The 17,267-nt window shown below is 47.9% G+C and overlaps 1 protein-coding gene across 3 annotated transcripts; it reads right to left on the bottom strand.

Annotated features, from left to right (window-relative positions):
- Positions 1–91: 91 nt before the first annotated feature.
- On the bottom strand, positions 92–16,506 carry IVNS1ABP (influenza virus NS1A binding protein). 3 transcript variants are annotated; one of them, XM_032696266.1, is made up of 15 exons: positions 11,228–11,459; positions 10,583–10,794; positions 9,279–9,405; positions 8,818–8,987; positions 8,655–8,730; positions 7,804–7,977; positions 7,320–7,445; positions 5,863–5,970; positions 3,694–3,820; positions 2,946–3,170; positions 2,714–2,835; positions 2,489–2,615; positions 2,277–2,408; positions 1,960–2,133; positions 92–1,519 (listed from the first exon to the last, which is right to left on the bottom strand). In XM_032696266.1, the coding sequence occupies exons 3-15, from the start codon at positions 9,387–9,389 to the stop codon at positions 1,266–1,268; spliced, it is 1,926 nt and encodes a 641-aa protein (XP_032552157.1). In that variant the 5' UTR covers positions 9,390–9,405; positions 10,583–10,794; positions 11,228–11,459; the 3' UTR covers positions 92–1,265. The 3 variants fall into 3 exon arrangements, with proteins under 3 accessions (XP_032552157.1, XP_032552159.1, XP_032552158.1); XM_032696267.1 differs by lacking the exon at positions 11,228–11,459 and adding an exon at positions 16,329–16,506 and having other exon boundaries at positions 104–1,519; XM_032696268.1 differs by lacking the exon at positions 1,960–2,133.
- Between the last annotated feature and the right edge of the window lie 761 nt (positions 16,507–17,267).

Here is a 17,267-nt window from a genome sequence, read left to right as displayed (position 1 = left end):
CCCCTTCCTTGCTCCTGGACCTGCACCCATCCAAAGGGTCGTTTCTAGAATCCCACAGTTCTGTTTGCAAAGAAAAGGACACGCAGAGAGCTCAGGGCACGCCTGTGGTGCGAGGGTTTCCCAAAAGGTACCTTTAATGTGTTTGCAGCAGCAGCAAGCAGTCAGTGCTAGTTTGGCACCCAGTTAGGTGTGCAGCACTACACATTAGACACCAAGTCATCCCAACCCAACAGCTGATCCAGAGGAACAGAGAGAGTGAACGAAAACAGGACTATGAGCACATAGGAAATCAAGTTATTTGTGTTCTATCACACTTCCAGCTTGGAATATTAGAAAAATAAACTTAAGACAGTTACTACAACACATTTTCAGTGCCAGCTGGCAAGAGTTGAAAACCCATAAGAACCCCCCTCCCCGAGCTGAGGACAAAGATCAGCTCACCCAGAGTAACAAAGGGCTGTACAGAAAGCGCTCTGCGTCCTCAAAACACCCAGAGCCAAAGGAATTCTCCCCCCCAGGAAGTCTCAGCTGTGGTGTCTCAGAAAGCCTGTGCAGCTCTAAGGTAGGTGGTGCAGACTAACTTACACTATTGCAGCAGAGGCAAAGCTCCCACACGGGTGAGTCCACTGTCCCACTCGGTCTCTATGAACTCCAAGGTTGTCTCTTTGTTCCAATAACCATTGATCTGCCATTGCATTTCAACAGACAAAATACTCTGCTGAGTATATAAAAACTGTTATAAAAAGGCAATTGTAAAAGATAAGGTATTAGCAGAGTCATGTCAGCTTTTTTTTAATAAAAAAAATAGCCATTATATCTATTTAAATAAGGCTTCTTGTTACAGATTGTTCCAGTTACTGAAGGAAACCAAGGCCTGATGAGAAAAAAAAAACAACTATCCCCCCCAAACTTTACCCTTCCTGCCCCGAGAACACACCTACAGGAAGCCATTTCATGTGCAAAGTGACAGAACAAACACTGGGGGAAGCTCCTGAAATGATATGCCCAGTCTAGTTTCTCCTCCTTTATCTTCAAAATCTTGAAAACAAAACCAAAACAAAAGTTCTAAAATACACAAAACCCCCCTTCATCTCAATATTCTTTCCAAAACAAAATATGTACAGCACATTAATATGCAATATGCAAAAGCTCTGTGTTGCTGTTGGCAACGTCTATGCCCTCCCCGCCCCTATTCACAGGTGTACCTCTACTGACACACGATTACATCACTAAGCCTGTTAGTCTGAAAAGGGGATTTAATTCACTCAGAACTTGTAGATCTTGGTGTAGGGGCTCCACTCGTTGGTCTCCGGGTTGTAGACCTCGAGCGTGTTGAGGAAGTCGTTGCCGTCGAAGCCGCCCACGGCGTAGATGGTGTTGCCCACGGTGGTGATGCCGGCGTTGCTGCGGGCCGTGGTCATGCTGCCCATCATGCGCCACTCGTTGCGCGCGGGGTCGTACATCTCCACGCAGTTCACCGCGTGCGTGCCGTCGAAGCCGCCGCCCACGAACAGCTTGCCTGGCAAAGGGAAGGGCAAAGGATGGGCGCTGGGTCCCAGCCTCCTCCTGGGAATGCAGACCCAGCCCGAAGGAGGAACCCCAGGGGGTCTGGCAGTGACAAGGTGACCTGCTTTGGCTCTCCTGAGCGTGGCAGCTGAGGGGAACCTGGGTCAGAGCCAGGGCAAAGTCCAAATGCAAACAGGTGCAGCTCTGGAGTGCTTTGAAAAGAGCGAACGGGGAATGCCCCAAAACTCTCTGATTACTTTAATCCAAACAAGGTTTGGCCAGGTTCTTACTGTACTGTGTCCTCCCCCAGCAGGAACACAGCTTTGTACTCTAACATCGCAGCTTAACGTGGAACATTCACCAAGGGCTGCTCTGGCCCTGCAGCAGCAGCCCCTACCAAGAGAGCCCCCTCAGAGCCAGCCCCCTCCCCGAGAGCCCCCGGCAGCCCCGCACCTTCCCGCACGGCCACGCCGGCGCCGCGCCGCGCCACGTTCATGGGCGCGATGAGGGTCCACGTGTTGTTCTCGGGGTTGTAACGCTCCACGCTGTTGAGGCAGTTCCACGACTCGGCTCCCCCGATGATGTACAGGAACCCCCCCAGCTCGCACACGGCCGACTGGTGTCTCCCTGCAAGCGAACGCCAGCACAGCCATGCACCAACATCCCACAGCAGGTCAAGGGTAAAGCTCCGTTGGGTTTGGGTTTTGCTTTGGGGCAGTTTTGTGGTTGCCCTTTTCTCCCCCTCCCTCCTGACTACACAATGAACTTACGGATGTTCAGGGGAGCACAGCTTGTCCAGGACTTTGTTACGGGATCAAACACATCACAGTTCTTCAGTCCCTTTTGGCCATAAGGATCAGAACCACCCACGATGTACAGCTTTCCATTCAGGGCACACACTCCTGTTCACAAGGGACAGAATGGTAAGGAAAGGAGGAGTGAATTTAAAACACCCCAGCCCCCTGTGCTGCAGAGGCCTCACCTGCATTGCAGCGGTTGGTCCTCAGCTCTGGGACAGGAGTCCAGTCGTCGATCTCTGGCTCGTACATCTCTCCACAGCTCAGGTCATCCGAGTGGCCGTTGGATCCCCCCACGACGTAGAGCTGCCCCTGAGCAGAACAAACACCCCCCCCCCTTGAGCACTGGAGCGCCCGGAAGCAGGGAGGAAGCCCTCGTGGCGGTCAGCGTGCCCCGTGTGTGCACCCACCATCAGCACTGCCATCTGGAACCGCGCCCTGGGCGTCCTCATGGGCGCGATGAAGGTCCAGGTGTCGCTCTGCGGGTCGTAGCACTCCACCGTGCGCAGGCACTCCTCCCGGTTGTAGCCACCTGGAAGCAAAGGCTCTTGTGGCACCACCGTTCGAGCCCACGTGCTGTGATGCTGAAGAACCCCAGCGGGCGCTGGTGAGGACCCCCCAGCCCCCTGCCCGTGCCCTGACCTGCAGCGATGAGCTTGCCGTGCAGCTCGGCCGTGCCCAGCCCCGAGCGCGCGTACTGCATGGGGGACATGGGCTTCTCCACCACGTTGCTGGGCTGCAGCTCGAAGCTGAGGCTCTTCAGCAGCCGGGGCGTGCTCGAGGGGGAGCTCTGCGGGCTGTTCCGGCCGTGCAGGAAGATCACACACAGCACCCCGTCCAGAACAGCCAGACACAGGTACGTGTTACCTGGCAGCGGGAGACAAGGAGAGACCGCCCAGGTCAGTAAAGTCGTGGGTCACCCCAAGCGAAAGCCAACGAGGGTCTTTTGGTTCTGCTCCTCCCCTTATCTCCTTGGGTTTTTTCTAGTTACTGGTTTTCCAAGTGTTAGAAAAAGTGTTAGTTACTGAAAAATCTGAGTTTTAAGTACTAAAATAGCACTCGAAGAATGTAAGACAGCAACCTAAGGATGTGCTGGGAGAATCTCTGCACACACCCAGAGCAAAGAGCTCTGCTAATTAAATAGGGACTGCCTATCTCCTTAGGCTTTTCTGGGTAACTGCTGCACACCTCGGCATTTGGGATGGCCCTGCAGACAAGGAATTGAGATGTATGTGATCCCAGTTACATTAGAAACATCCCATCAATTACTTGTAAGAAAAAGCACTTCTGCATTCCTCAGAGATGCTGAAGGAAACCCCCAGGGAGCAGGAGGTGGTGGGTACACGATACCAGACACATCTGTTAGACAAGCCCTGCCCCTGTTACTCACTCGAGGTCTTCTCTGAAGCAATGATTTTCCACTCGTGTTTAGGACTCTGAACAGTAGCATTTGGAGAAAGACATCCAGTGGAGCTGCTACTGATCTGCTTGTGATCATTCTCACGTGGTGGCTTCTTCTGCAAAATCAAAAGGCAGCTACAGAAACCTAGCCAGAGACTACACCTCCTGCTACCTCTGCTCCCCTGAGCTACTCCATACCTACTGCAGAGCACATCCGTGTGCCCCCCGCAGAGCGGCACTTGGAGCACACTTAGCTCCTCCTGCAGAGCACCTCCCTACCCAGCAACAGCCACAAACCACCCTGCACCTTCCTCCTGGGACTGCTCTCATCCTGGGACTGCAGCTCTACACTGCTGGAGTCGGAGCAGGAACCATTTCAAATCCCTGGAAGAGTCTGCCTCACTGACAGCATTTACAAATGCAAGGCAAGAGCTGCATGCAGTGGGACACAACTGAGCTACCAACTAGAAGCCTCTCACAGCTCTGCTCCTGAACTGGAGTTCATTATATAATGCTATTTGGAAGTGAATTAACTATTCTCTTCATTCCCTGAAGACAAATTAATTTCGCCTCAGTTCCTCTCTGTGCTCAGATTAGCTGTTTCTTGGATTTTACTCCCTTGATACTTCCCCAGTAACAGGAGATTTCTGCTTCCTTTTCATCTGCAATTAAATTTATACTGTAGCTTACATTATTTTGCTCAATTAAGAAAACCCTCCAAATTTCCCATTTCAGCCCAGTTGGCTGGGGTGGTTCAGGCTTTTCCTGAAGCCCAGAAGTTGCTGTGCTGTCTGTTCTGCTCAGCAGCAGAGTTTGTGACCACAGTCCCAAGTTTGTGATGCTTGCAGAGTTCCCTGGAGCCTGATCACCATGGAAACTGTCACAAGACTTCTAAAACACAACACCTAGTGCCGATAACCTCACACAGAGGAGCTGCATTGCTACACTCAGCTCCCCCTGAACACCAGCTCATTGGTGGGCAGCGTTTTTGGTGTGGCTGAATCTCCATCCAGTTAACCCCTTGTGCTCTTATCCTTAAACTGCCTCGACCCTAACAGAAAATACAAACTTTTGTAATTCAAAAACTTAAAAGTTACAATTTTTCCAAAACTGGTGTTAGATCTCTCAACTGTTTAGAATGTCTAAAGTCGGTGATTCTTCTTATCAGAAACGATTTAGAAAAAAGTTGAGGACTCCTGGTCTTATTTCTGAAAATGAACTTTCTGAATCTTCACCTCCCCACTCCTAAGCATTACAAGGAGTAGTATCCAAAGGTGGAGAAGCCTGTGACGGCTTATTAAAAACAATTAAGAAAGTGGAAAATTAGCTGGCTTTTCATTTTCCTCTCTTTTCATTTCTAAAATCCATGTTCTGGGGTGGAACAGTGTTTTGCTAAAAGTTCCAAGACGTAAACTTTTTGTATCAGCATGTTATAAAATATTACAAGACATCTGCTTCAAATTCAGTGAATTTAAACAAATTTCAGGTGTATAAAACAACTGATAATTTACATCTGTTAGTCCCTCTTTATTCTTTGTGCTTAGCCTCTGTTTTGCTAAGCTGTGTGGTTTTCAGGAGTTGAGAAGGATTATACCTGGTTAGAAATGAAAAAAATGAAAATAATTAAAAAAACCCTTTCAAAAAGCACAGGACTGACTTGCACTCAGTCAAAACACCTCTAGATCAGAGAGATCTGGCAGCTACACTACCAGTGCAGCTGAACAAAGGGAACGGACGCTGGCAGCTGATGGATTAGAACCTGGATCTGGAATCTCTCCCTGGGCCAGAATTTCCCAGCAGCATTCCCCACTGCAAGCCAAGCGGCCCGAGATTCTTTACAGTCTCTGGATAACTCTACAAAGCCTCAGTTGACTTCCTACAGCTGAGTGCTTGTCTGCCTCTTCTTTCTTCTAACAGCCAAGATTGATTTTGAAGTCAAACCCAGAGCACTGGGTTTTGCAAAGGTTCAGTCTGCCAAAAAACCAGAGGCTGAGACTGTACCCCTGCCTGCAGCAGTTCTGAAAGAGAGACTTTATCGTGGCGTATTTCTCCATGACAGCTACTGCTGCTTTCTCTGCTGGCACAACACAAGACTTCAGGTGTGCTGTAACCTGCTCCAGTCTAGCTGGGGTTACCTGAGGCTGGCTGCAATTTGTACCTGCACAAACTGAATGTGGTCATCCTCACTGCCATACACCTCAGCCTGTCCATCTAGCAGATTTCCATCAAGCAGCTTGTGATCAGCTGAGTAGTACAGCGTTTGCACCTGCAAAGACAACAACAGAACACCCATGTGGCTGCTGGCCCGGCGCTCCTCAGCTACAGCACATCCCCCCGGCACACCCTGCTCCGAGCTCCGCCCGAGGCACCACTAAAAGGAAGCAGATGTCATGGTGGTAATCTTCAAACAGGGGTGGAGGGTCCACACCTTCTCAGCTTGAGAGAGACATCTTCCTTTTCCATAGGCTTCTGCTGTTTGTTTTTCCAGCACAGAAACATTAGACAAGCAAAAGGCACATTAATTTGCAGAGTTACACAAATTCACAGTCTCATGCAAAGCATTTTTCCTTATCCCTGCACATAAGTTTTCTTGCTTGAAAAATACACATATTTATCTCCATCAAAAAACGTCAAGAGAAGCCAACAGTGGACTCTAAAAGAAAGGTATGGGAACGAGGGAAGATAACACGAATTTAAGCTCTGGAGGGAACTGTTGTCCACCACTGAACATCAGATGCAGCTGTTTCAATGAAATGCATCTGAGTTTCAACATGATCAAAGCTTGTTCCAAGAGGAAATACACACTTGAGAATATACGACAGTATCAACATGTACCTTTGCCTATACAAGTGTTTCTGAAGATCTTTCATGCTTGTAAATAACAAACTCAGAAAATTCTGACGTTCCACGAGATTTGGCAAAGCCTGTAGCCAATTAAAAATTTTGCCTCCCCGCTAATTTTTCCATTAACCACTGCCCAGGCTACATCTACTATCAGTATTCATGAGTAAAGCCATTTAACAACACACAACTTTCAAAAGAATGTATCCTGTAAAAGGAGTAATAAACACCATTAAATCATCATCATCGTTCTCTGCCCACAGCGGATTTTCTTAGGAGAACTGGGGCAGGACTGCTGCTTCTGTACGTGTCAATACACTTGAGGGTTCTTCTTGGTTCTTCAGCCTTGGTATCCTAGTTTTGTTAATAAACCTATGGGGAGATAAACCAATGGGGAGGAACAACCATTAGAAGCTTTTACTTACTGTGCATTTACAAGCAAAACCTGCAAGAGGAAAACATCAAGAATCTACGGCAAGTCCTCAGTTACCACCTCCCCAAACCTACAGCGAGATACACGCCACTCTGAGGGCACTATACAGCAACAGGGAGCAAAAAGGGAAAGCAGAAGACCAGACTGAACAGTTCATTCAGCTCACCTGAACACCCCCCCAGTTTCTCAGCTTAGGGGTACCTACAGTAAAATTTAAATTCTTTAGGGTCATAGTTCAAAAAGTGAAAAAAATTTAAAAAAAGTAAAAAGGGATCATCCTTCATAATGGCTTTTTCGTTTAAAAAAAATAAATGTTGAATCCCATTTTCTCGAAGACTAACCTCTTCCATGAGATCTTCCAGGCTGTCTCCGTTCTCCCAGATGCTGCGCTGTACCCAGTTGATTACCTTTGTGTACAATTTGCCATTGCTGGGTAGGCCAACATTGTCTTCCAGCATTATTTCAAGCTTGAAGGAGAAGAGAAAAGCATGATTACTCCCTAGGAATTACCCTGGTATGTGCAGCGTGCTGTACTTTACACAGTCAGCATTACTCTCACTTTACCTCCGAGGAGCTGCCCAGGCTCTGGAACTAAGCAGAGTGTTTAAGCACAACCACAGCTACCTTCTGCACTTGGAAAGGATGACAGTGTGTCCTCTCCACAGTTAAGGTTCAGAGCATATGAATATTACACAGATCCATAACTGTCACTCTGTTGGCAGAAGTCAATACACCAAGTTTTCCTTCCCCCAGAAAGGAAGCTATCCTTGCTGGTTGCTGTTCAGAAATCCCGTCCCAGAAGGAATTCTACAAAGCCAATCTAACCTTTAGCCGTGGGAGTTTGAGAAATTCCTCCTGTTCTGAAATCTGTACAAGGTGTTCCTGTATGTAGCCATCGATCTTGTTCAACAAACGGGAGTCTCCCATGGAACTGGCAAAGTTCCGGTAGGAGATGCAGCTCTGCACATCCATCTTGGACAGCAAATAGTCACCACAGACCTGGGAAGGGAAAAGCTGCATCTTAGTTCACAAGGAGACAAGGGTTTTATGCATTTAAATCATCCACCCCAACATACAGCAACAGCCGTTTTGTGCCTGCAGGACAGCTGTCTGCTGTCGTCCCCATGTCAGAGCTGGGAAGGACACGTTGCCTTCCAAAGGATTATGCAAATTTAAATGAAAAAGTCAGATACATTTGGAAGTTGCTGACATGACACTGGCCCCCTGCTTTTCTACAGAACACCCATTACAACCTCCTTAGTCAGGTGAGGTGAATCCCTATCCCTTGGAAAAGGTATCCCCCTCCGTGGCATCAAGCACTACCAACTTTATATTCAGGAGGGTGTGGATTATTCTTTTTTCCAGGTTCAATTAGGTCCCCAACACAAGCAAGCACAGCACTGCTCCCATGGACCCCAAGGTGAGCAACCAGCCAGGATTCCAAGCTGTTTTCCTCACACAAACTCCAAACATGAGTTCAGAGACCCTCAGCACAAACACAACTCACGTGGGAGCAGCACTCACTGCTGGCACCCGGTCACTGCAGCGCCAAGGGACACCTGCAGAAGCTTCACACTGACACACAGGCATCACTTTCTGCCTCACTAACACCAAAAAGCACAATGCTGTCAGCTTGGGAAGGCAGAAAGGACTTCCAGAGGAGCTGAGAACTGTACCTGCTTAACCCTCTCCATCTTCAACCTCTTTGCTGCAGAGTATACATCTTTAACCAGCTCTTTGTCAGCTTTCAACCTATTAAAGACAGAAATTTATCTCTGTTATCACTTTGATCTTCCAAACCAAAGCTTACTCTCTCTGCTTTCTGTGAAAACCACTTACTGAGCAGTATAGGCATAATTCAACAGAACTTCCACAGCCTCTGGATTGAGATCATCGAACTTCACGTGGGACACTCCGTGGCAGTCACTGTCAGTGTTGAAGATTTCAAACAGGTAGGGGCTGCAGCAGGCCAGCACAGCTCGGTGTGCCAGCATCTCATGGCCACACACCTGCAGTCAGAACACAAACAGAAAGCTCACATGCTGGTAAGGAATTTTTGGAATTACATCTGTATTTTAATAGTATAAAGGGAAAGCCACAGTTCAAGGGGATGCCACAGATCAAATCAGTTTTTCCAATCAATAGTCTCTGGCTGGAAAACAATGTCAGCATCACTCCTCTCAAAGCACATCTGATTTATTTTTTTTCAGTGTACATTCTTCAGGAAAACTGGACTCTGAAATGCCCCCTCTCCCGAGCAGTGAGGCACACAGAGCCCTCAGGGGACAGGACACGGGTACCTGGAGGCGGACGTCGCAGAACTGGCCGCTCTTCCGTAAGGCATTGAGTTTGGCAACGGAGGACTCGATGAAGTTCTCATCTTCAAACATCAAATATCCATTGGGAATCATTTTGGTGATGGTTTGGCTGCAAGGAAAAGGCATAAAGGTTATGGACACAATGTCATGCTTCAGTGCAGGAAGACTATTAACACCCTGTTTGCAAACAAACATTCAGGGAGGATAAACGGGTTCATGATTTTCACAGACCAAGGCCACAGCTCTTAATTCACATCACGGGAGGTACCAGAACTACACCCTGAACCTGTGCCAGCTCCATGGGAGCAAGCTGGAAGTCCCTGGATTACACAAGAAGCTTCACTCCCCTCTATAAAGATCTTATTTGGGACATTTATCACCAGCTCTCATTATTCATCACCATTTTCCACTCACTATCACACTGGTCAACTGCATTTTTTGCACAGCTACATTGAAAAATAAGAATTTAAAGTAACTGGTGAAGTAGAATAAAAATAGAAATATTTTTTGTTTAATTTTATGGGTAATGACTCAGTATTTTAGAGCAGCTGGAACTCATGAAACAACATGATGACCAACAAAACAACGACCATGGATTTTTAGTCATCTTGAAGCTAAAACAACCTCCCTTGAAGATCTTACCCATATATAAACACATCACCTCAGGGAAACTGGTCCAAGGCAGGAAAAATAACTTCAGGAAACTAACTTTTTGATCTGGAAGCTGTTTTGTAGCTCTTTCAATTGATTCGCTTTTAGTTATGCACTTACAGGAGAAGTCCACTTTCCAAATAGGAAGCTAATTAAGAATACTAAAATATTACCCTGATGTCACCTAATGAATTAAAAATAGTAATTAAAAAAAAAAATAAAATTTGTAACTTTGAGCTGCTAACACGCACAAAAGTACAGTTTCCTCAAAAATTGCAGAGGAAAGTATATGTGGGATACTACTAATGTTACCAGCAACAATTTGTATTTCCATCTAAGGTGTAAGAAAATTCTGAAGATCAGAGTAAATGAGAAAAACCCAAACCAAAAAAAGCAGAGAGCAAAAATCAGTAGCAGAAATAGCAAAGCCCCCCCCAAATAATTCTGGTATTAATCCATTTATTTTCACTTACCACTGCAAGCATTTGACCCTAAACTGGCAACAATACTCTTAATTACAAAGATCATTATCCATTTATTGTGTTTAATTAAAAAAAGGACAGCAAGGGTTAAAATTTGCAGCATTTCAGCTAAAGTATTAACTACTGTATACATACTTAGTGGTATCAACTCACCTAACAAATATATGACTGTAAATTTAAAATAGTCCAATGGTATCACTGTGTTAGAACAGAGCACTTGAGTTTCCGTGCTCTGGGGAGATGTTTGTTGAAATGCAGAAGCAGTTGCAATATGGATTCCAAAACTATCAGGCTTGAAGATGATGTAATAAAGTCCTTATGAGCTATAGACATGAATTTCTTCTGTGATAATCATTCATCATAACCTGCAACAAAGGAGAAGTTATCAAGTAAGGACAATAGACAGTGCTACCCTGTATTTCAGATAAAACTTCCAGGCTGTGTCAAAGTACAAGTTCCTGACCCAAACAAACAAGCTCACAAACAAGGTGTTCTTCACAAAAAGCAAACAACCTGAAAAATTCCACATTGACACCAACACATTCTCATGCCTAATGAGAGATCAACCACACCACTTGTTAAACCCCCAAAGACAAGCAAAGGGCTAAATTAGTGCTTAGAGAAAAAGTGAGAAGATCTGAATCCCATTTTCGGACAATTCCTTACCAGCTCTGCCCTTCAGCATATCCTATCCCAGACCATTATTGCTTGCACCAGTAAGTAACTTGCAAGTAACACAACAAAAATACTATTGTAAAATATAATTTTAAAGAAGACCCCGATCCACAAGCCTCCTACCTTTGGCTTTTTCTGTGCTCATCTACTTATAGCCTTCTTCTACCGAATGCCTAAAATTGTCTGACGGTGGATTAAGGACATGTCTGAAATGACCGGGCATGTCTCCAGTCTCTGGTACTTCCAAAAGGATTTATGAAGTCAGAGACCACTATCTGGATGACAGCTTTCCCTGGTGAAAAGTCTGTGAACAGAATCAGTTGGGTTCTGGTCGAGCTCTGCGCTGGGATTCCACCTTCTGTGGGCTCTTTATGCCGGGATTTTCGGGGAGGGCACACGAGGAGGAGGAGCAGCAGCAGGGAGGGAACAGGCAACAAACACCCACTCTGGAACTTTCCATGACCCTGATGCCACCTCAGGAAAACCTCAAGCACTCCAGCTCCAAAACTCTCCTCATATCTGCACAATAAATGCCACATCGGGAATCAGATTTCCTAAAAGCTGCCCCCGTTGCAGGGAAGAGCCCCCGTGCCCCCGGTGCTGCCGCACGGGTGTCCCCGGGCAGGAGCTGTGTGTCCCTGGCCCTGGGCAGAGCAGCAGCTCCAGCGGGAGGCTGATTCCCGGGAGCGGCAGGGGGCATTATCCCACCATATCCCAGCTCCACGGCACACTGCTCCCAGCCCCGCAGCCCTGCAGGCAGCACTTCGTGCAGGAAGAATTAACAGTCATTAAGTTTGGCTACTGGAACAGGCACACCCCCTTCTCCAAGGAAGGAACACCTGCTCCAGAGCTCCATCCAGCTGGAATAGAGAACCCTGGAACACTAGGAGGACCCTGGGACTACAACCTTCTACTTTAAGGTCAGCCTGCTTTTCTAGGAAAAGAAATCTCAAAGATTAAAGGTGTATTCTTTTTATAATCCTACAGGCAAGTTCTGAAATTGAAACCAAGCTCTATTTACCAAATATTATTTAATTAAGCATTTGGCAGTCAACACTTCTCATGTGGGCACAACTGGCATAATCACTGCAGGTTTCAAAGTGATCCAAACTTCTCAGAACAGAGCCTGACTCCCCAAAGATTCACCTCAACCAAAACACTTCCAGTTACAGGACAGCCAGTCAAACAATTCCAAATGAATCTCAGCACCAGTCTCGCTCAGTTTACATCTCTGGGCATGTTTTGTCACATTCTGCTGTAGCATATCAACTTTATTTCAAGTGTTATACCACTGTTCTTGTGACCTTGAAGACCTAAAAAGGTCATCCCAAACAATTCTGGATTGCAATGGAAGATTTGTCTCTCGCAGTCCTCTGTGTGTGACATCAAACCCACACACACACATCCCTGCACCTCAAAGTATTGTCCAATTTGAATGTCTGAGAATGTCTTAATTGTTGCCACAGAGTTTCAGTGCTGGTTTGTGTATCATGGCTAATATTATTACTCAAAATAGCATTAAATAGCATGAGCAGATTCATTACTTTCCACATTCTTTTTGGTTTGGTGTACTACTGCTAGAACAAAAGCCAAACTATCAGCCAAAATTCACTGAAAAGCCAAGAATGCTGCATTTTCTGCATTAAAGGTTATAAACAGGTACTGCAAACCACCTCTTCCTTAAAATTATTTTAAAAATCTAAATCACTTTGTCATTACCTTCCCCCCCCTCACTTATACTCCCTTCTAGCTCACCACTGCAAGAACCATGTGTGGCTTTTTTTCACAATTTTCCAGGATTCTGAATTTGTTTGAAGCCAAGTGTGATGTTCGCAGATCATTGCCACCCAGGAAAATCCTGGTGCCTCTGAAGACTTTTCAAGCTCCACCCAAATGCACTTCTTTAAACACTTCAAACCTACAAAACTGGCATCCCGGAATGGGAACAACACATTCCACTTGAGAAAACTCTTACTTGAGAGCTCCCTGCACTTAGTTTTTAAATGAAGCAAAGAAAAGGAATCAGAGTGATGTGTGAACTCTGGATTTGTGTTGTAGTCAATCCCGAGGTTGGATAGTGGTGACAGCCCTTCGATCAAGAGCCGATCACGCTGTGCTGCCCAACGCTCACGTGGTCTGTTCCCACGTCACGGCTGTTCCCAAGCACAGGAATGCCAGGACTCAAATGTCTGCCCAGCTGCTCCACTTAAACACAACTGTGCTGTAATAACTGTGGGTCCCGAACACTTCATGTGGGGCACAGACTGAGATTCTCCTCTGCTACATGTGTGTACCACCGGGCCATGAAAGAGTCACGGCTCGTAGCACACTCGGAGATGAACTGGCTGCACACACTGGCTTCCAGAAGGGAAACTTCCTCCTCTTAAATTCATCTTTCCATTTCACTGTAGGTACATTTAAAGGTGCATTTAAGAAGACTCACCTAAATAACCATGATACTAAGTCTTCTCATCCTTCACTACACTATGCTCTTATATATCTTGTAAATGCTGCTGGAATATGATTAGCTCAGTTACAAGAGCAAATAAATGTAATAATTAATACACTTTAAATTCTTAATTACATTCAGAATTTTGAATCTGCACAACCCAATGTTTTATTAAAACAGCTGTTCACTGTAGAAAACATTCCAGCATTTAAAAAACCTTCCCCAAGATTATTACTGGAGCATCTCAAACTCCCTACTGTGCCCTAGGACTCCCCTGCAGAGCCACCTGTAGGACCTGTGATCTCTGGTGAGGCACCAAGACAAGCCCCAGAGGCAAAAGTCACCTTGCCCATGACCCAACAACACAGGGAGTCTCTCTTTCACCTCTCACCTTTAATACAGTCCACTTTCCATGTGCTGTATTTCACTGGAAAGGCAGACAAGGCCCTTGCTCTGTGCCAATTTTGCACAAACTTTTTTGTCAGATTAAGGTATCACCTCTTCAACTCACAAGTGAAGCACTACCTTGGGAGAGATACTTGTTCATCTGTCGATTAAAAGTCAATACTTGTTGAAATAATGATGGACACTCGATTGACGCTTGTTGGGACAATGAAACAAAAATGGAATGTAACACCTCCTTAGGTGCTTTCTGGCTTGTCACAGCCCAGCTCAGAAGAAATGTAGGTCACACCTACAACTGTTCACAGTCCAATACCTCTATCAGAAGATAAAACCAGACGTCCTCAAAACATTTCTTTCAGAGATTAGCATTTATTTATGATAAAAACACACTATCTTTTCATGTCTGAGTTTGCACTGGTCCACGTCATGGACCAAGACATGTATCAACATACTTTACACCACTAAACAGGCTCAACTTCTTTACACCAGGGATTTAAAGTAAGACTCAAGATTTACAACAATTTGTTTTCCTTATTCACTTCTCAGCTGATTTCCACTGAAGATTTAGTCTCACTGATAACTGTGAGTTGTAGACAAAATTGTTCTATTTCGCTGCAAATCAACCTCAGTTGTGCTCCCACCCCAGCAATGAGGAGAGAGGGAGGGAATATTTGCTATCCCTGGGTAAGAACTGAACGGGAAGGATGGAGTACTGTGGACATTTTCCAAAATCTCTGACATGCAGCCCCAGAGGACACAATACTTGGACTGTCCTCTATAGAGAGCAAGCCTAGAGAGCTCTTCCAAACACACATTATGCATGCAGACTTTAAAAATTTATAAGCAGCAGGCTTTCTGCTTGACTGTTACTGCTGTTCCAGCAACAACCCTCAGCTCTGACACCTCAGCTGCCCATTTAGCACTCGCTTCCAGGACTGGCCTCCCACGCCTCCGAGTCCCAGCACTGTTCATTAGTCCCCTTTCCACACTGCTCCTGCCTTTCCTCCCCTTTCCCACGTAGTCTTTATCTACATCTCTTTTTTCAGCTTCTGCCTCACATCCACTCTACTAAAATCTGAGCTCTTTCCTCCTCCCTCCCTCCCTCCTCGTGGGTTTCTTTTTCCCACTAATAGACACTTCCTGCAGTTCTCTAAACATCTGTCACACAACCAAATTAGTGGGGTTTGTTTGTGTGTCCTCCTGGTCTCCCACCCCCCCATTCTGGGTAGTTTTTGTCTTTCTTACCATCTCCTGCTCCTTAAGAACTCAAGCTCAGGAAAACAAAATCAGACCTATTTACAGCAGCTTCCTAACTGGAAGGTATTCCCTCGCTGTTGCACCCTGTGCTCAGGAGTCAGGCCTGTGGCTAAAAAATCCGCTTTCTAAAATTAAACCAATCTCACCATTGAAGCACCACATCCTGCTTGGCTTCTTATTTTGCAGCTCCCTGACAGAAGAGAATAAATGTGGTGTCTACACACCCATCACTGGAAACAACAACAAAAAAAATCCTCCCTTCACAAACCACACAAATAAGGAGTGACATGAGGCTGTGTTTCCATTACTCCACCACCACTCATCTCCTTAGGAGTAACTCAGCCTCTCACTTTGTCAACATTCCTCTATCCTCCATAAAAATCATAAGCAATCCATCCAGGTTTTACTGTCCGAGGGAATCCCAGGTGAGGGAACAGTGAGGGTGCCAATGCGAAGGTATTTTCCAATGCAAAGGTATTTTCTACCTTGAAGCGCCTCTGAAAAATTCCACAAAGCTGCTGGAAATTGGCGCACACCGGCAGAAAACACTGTACTTCTGCCCACCCACCCCCCAAACTAAACAAAAACCCAACAAACCCCGCAGTCATTCATCCTCACCAGCTTTCCCCAGAAGCACTAACGTGGGCTGACAGCCCACATTTGGCTGTATTATCCCCCCGTTCCTAGAGCGGGTACAGATGACAGACAGGGTCGTGACATTGGCAAGCAGCTGTCAGCACACGTTGTTCACCCCTATTTCCTGCAAAGCCCGGGACTTCCGCGATCCTTTCCCCCCACTTACTCCCGAGGGTTCAGGGAGGTGGCGCTGGGGGAGGCAGCGCTGCCCTTGGCCCCGGGAGCCCCGGCCGGGGTCACATCACAGCCCCGCTGCCCCCCGCCGGCACCGAGCGGCCTCCCGCCCTCCAGGCCGTGCCCACACGGCAACTCCGCGGCCCGAGGAGACGGGCCCCGAGCACCCAACAAAGAGCGGCGGGGCCGCAGCGCCTCCGGCTCCCTCAGCGCGGGGCGCCCGCCCGGGGCCGCCGCCCCGCCCGCTCCCCGGCGCAGAACAAAGAGCGGCCGCACGGCCCTGCCGCCCCCCGCCCGCCCTACCTGGTGCCTCTGAGCGCAGACGGCGCTGAACATATTGGGAGCCTCCGGACTGCGGGGGAAGCCGGTTGCAGGGGCAGCCCCGGCCCGCCGGGAACAGGGAGCGGAGGGCGCGGAGGGCGCGGCGCTGCCGGGGGAGGAGGAGGAGGAGGAGGGCGGCGGGAGCGGAGCGGGAAGCGCGGCCACGGAGCTGCGGGAACACGCAGGGGCTGCGCCTCGGACCGTTCGCCTGCGCGGCGCGGGAGGAAGCGAGGCAGGGAGGGAAGGAGGGAAGGAGGCGGTGCTGGGGCGGTGATCAGCCCCGGTCGGCCGGGAATCGAGTCCGGCCGCTCCGCCCTCCGCGGCCCGGGGCGCTGCGGCCAAGGCGCGTCCGCCTCAGGGGCGGCGGGAGAACGGGCAGGCCCGTGAGGGCTGAGGTGGAGGAGGAGGTATGGGCGGACCCGCCGTGCCCGTTTCTGCCGGTACCCGGCGCCGCCACGGGCGTTGTTCGCAGCGCTGAGCCGCGAGCGCAACTGGCTCAGTGACCCTTGTTTTTCAAACCTGGTGCGGCCTGTGTTCTTCAGCCATGGCACCCCCTCAGCTGTGAGACCCCCTCAGCCATATCATCCCCTCAGCCATGGCACACCCTCAGCCACATCATCCCCTCAGCAATGATCCCCTCAGCCATGTCACCTCAGCCACTTCACCCCCTCAGCTATGATCCCCTCAGCCATTTCACCTCCTTAGCCATGTCATCCCCTCAGCCATAGCACCCCCTCAGCCATATCATCCCCTCAGCAATGATCCCCTCAGCCATGTCACCCCCTCAGCTGCGACGCTCCCTCAGCCATGACCTACTTAGCCATGTCATCCCCTCAGCCATGTCACCTCCTCAGCCATGTCACCCCCTCAGCAATGATCCCCTCAGCCATGTCACCTCCTTAGCCATGTCACCTCCTTAGC

The sequence above is a fragment of the Chiroxiphia lanceolata genome, chromosome 9, assembly GCF_009829145.1.
Source record: "Chiroxiphia lanceolata isolate bChiLan1 chromosome 9, bChiLan1.pri, whole genome shotgun sequence".
In the NCBI taxonomy this organism is placed as follows: Eukaryota; Metazoa; Chordata; class Aves; order Passeriformes; family Pipridae; genus Chiroxiphia; species Chiroxiphia lanceolata.
The sequence above is the reverse complement of the archived record's forward strand: the minus strand, read 5'-3'. Positions and strand labels throughout refer to the sequence as shown.

Excerpts from the sequence above, each read along its gene's own strand:
- IVNS1ABP (XM_032696267.1), bottom strand. The coding sequence starts at position 9,389 with ATGATTCCCAATGGATATTTGATGTTTGAAGATGAGAACTTCATCGAG. Across the intron at positions 7,446-7,803 it reads TCAAACTCCCACGGCTAAAG|CTTGAAATAATGCTGGAAGA; the intron begins GTTAGATTGGCT and ends TTCTCCTTCAAG. Across the intron at positions 2,836-2,945 it reads CGGCAAGCTCATCGCTGCAG|GTGGCTACAACCGGGAGGAG; the intron begins GTCAGGGCACGG and ends CTTTGCTTCCAG.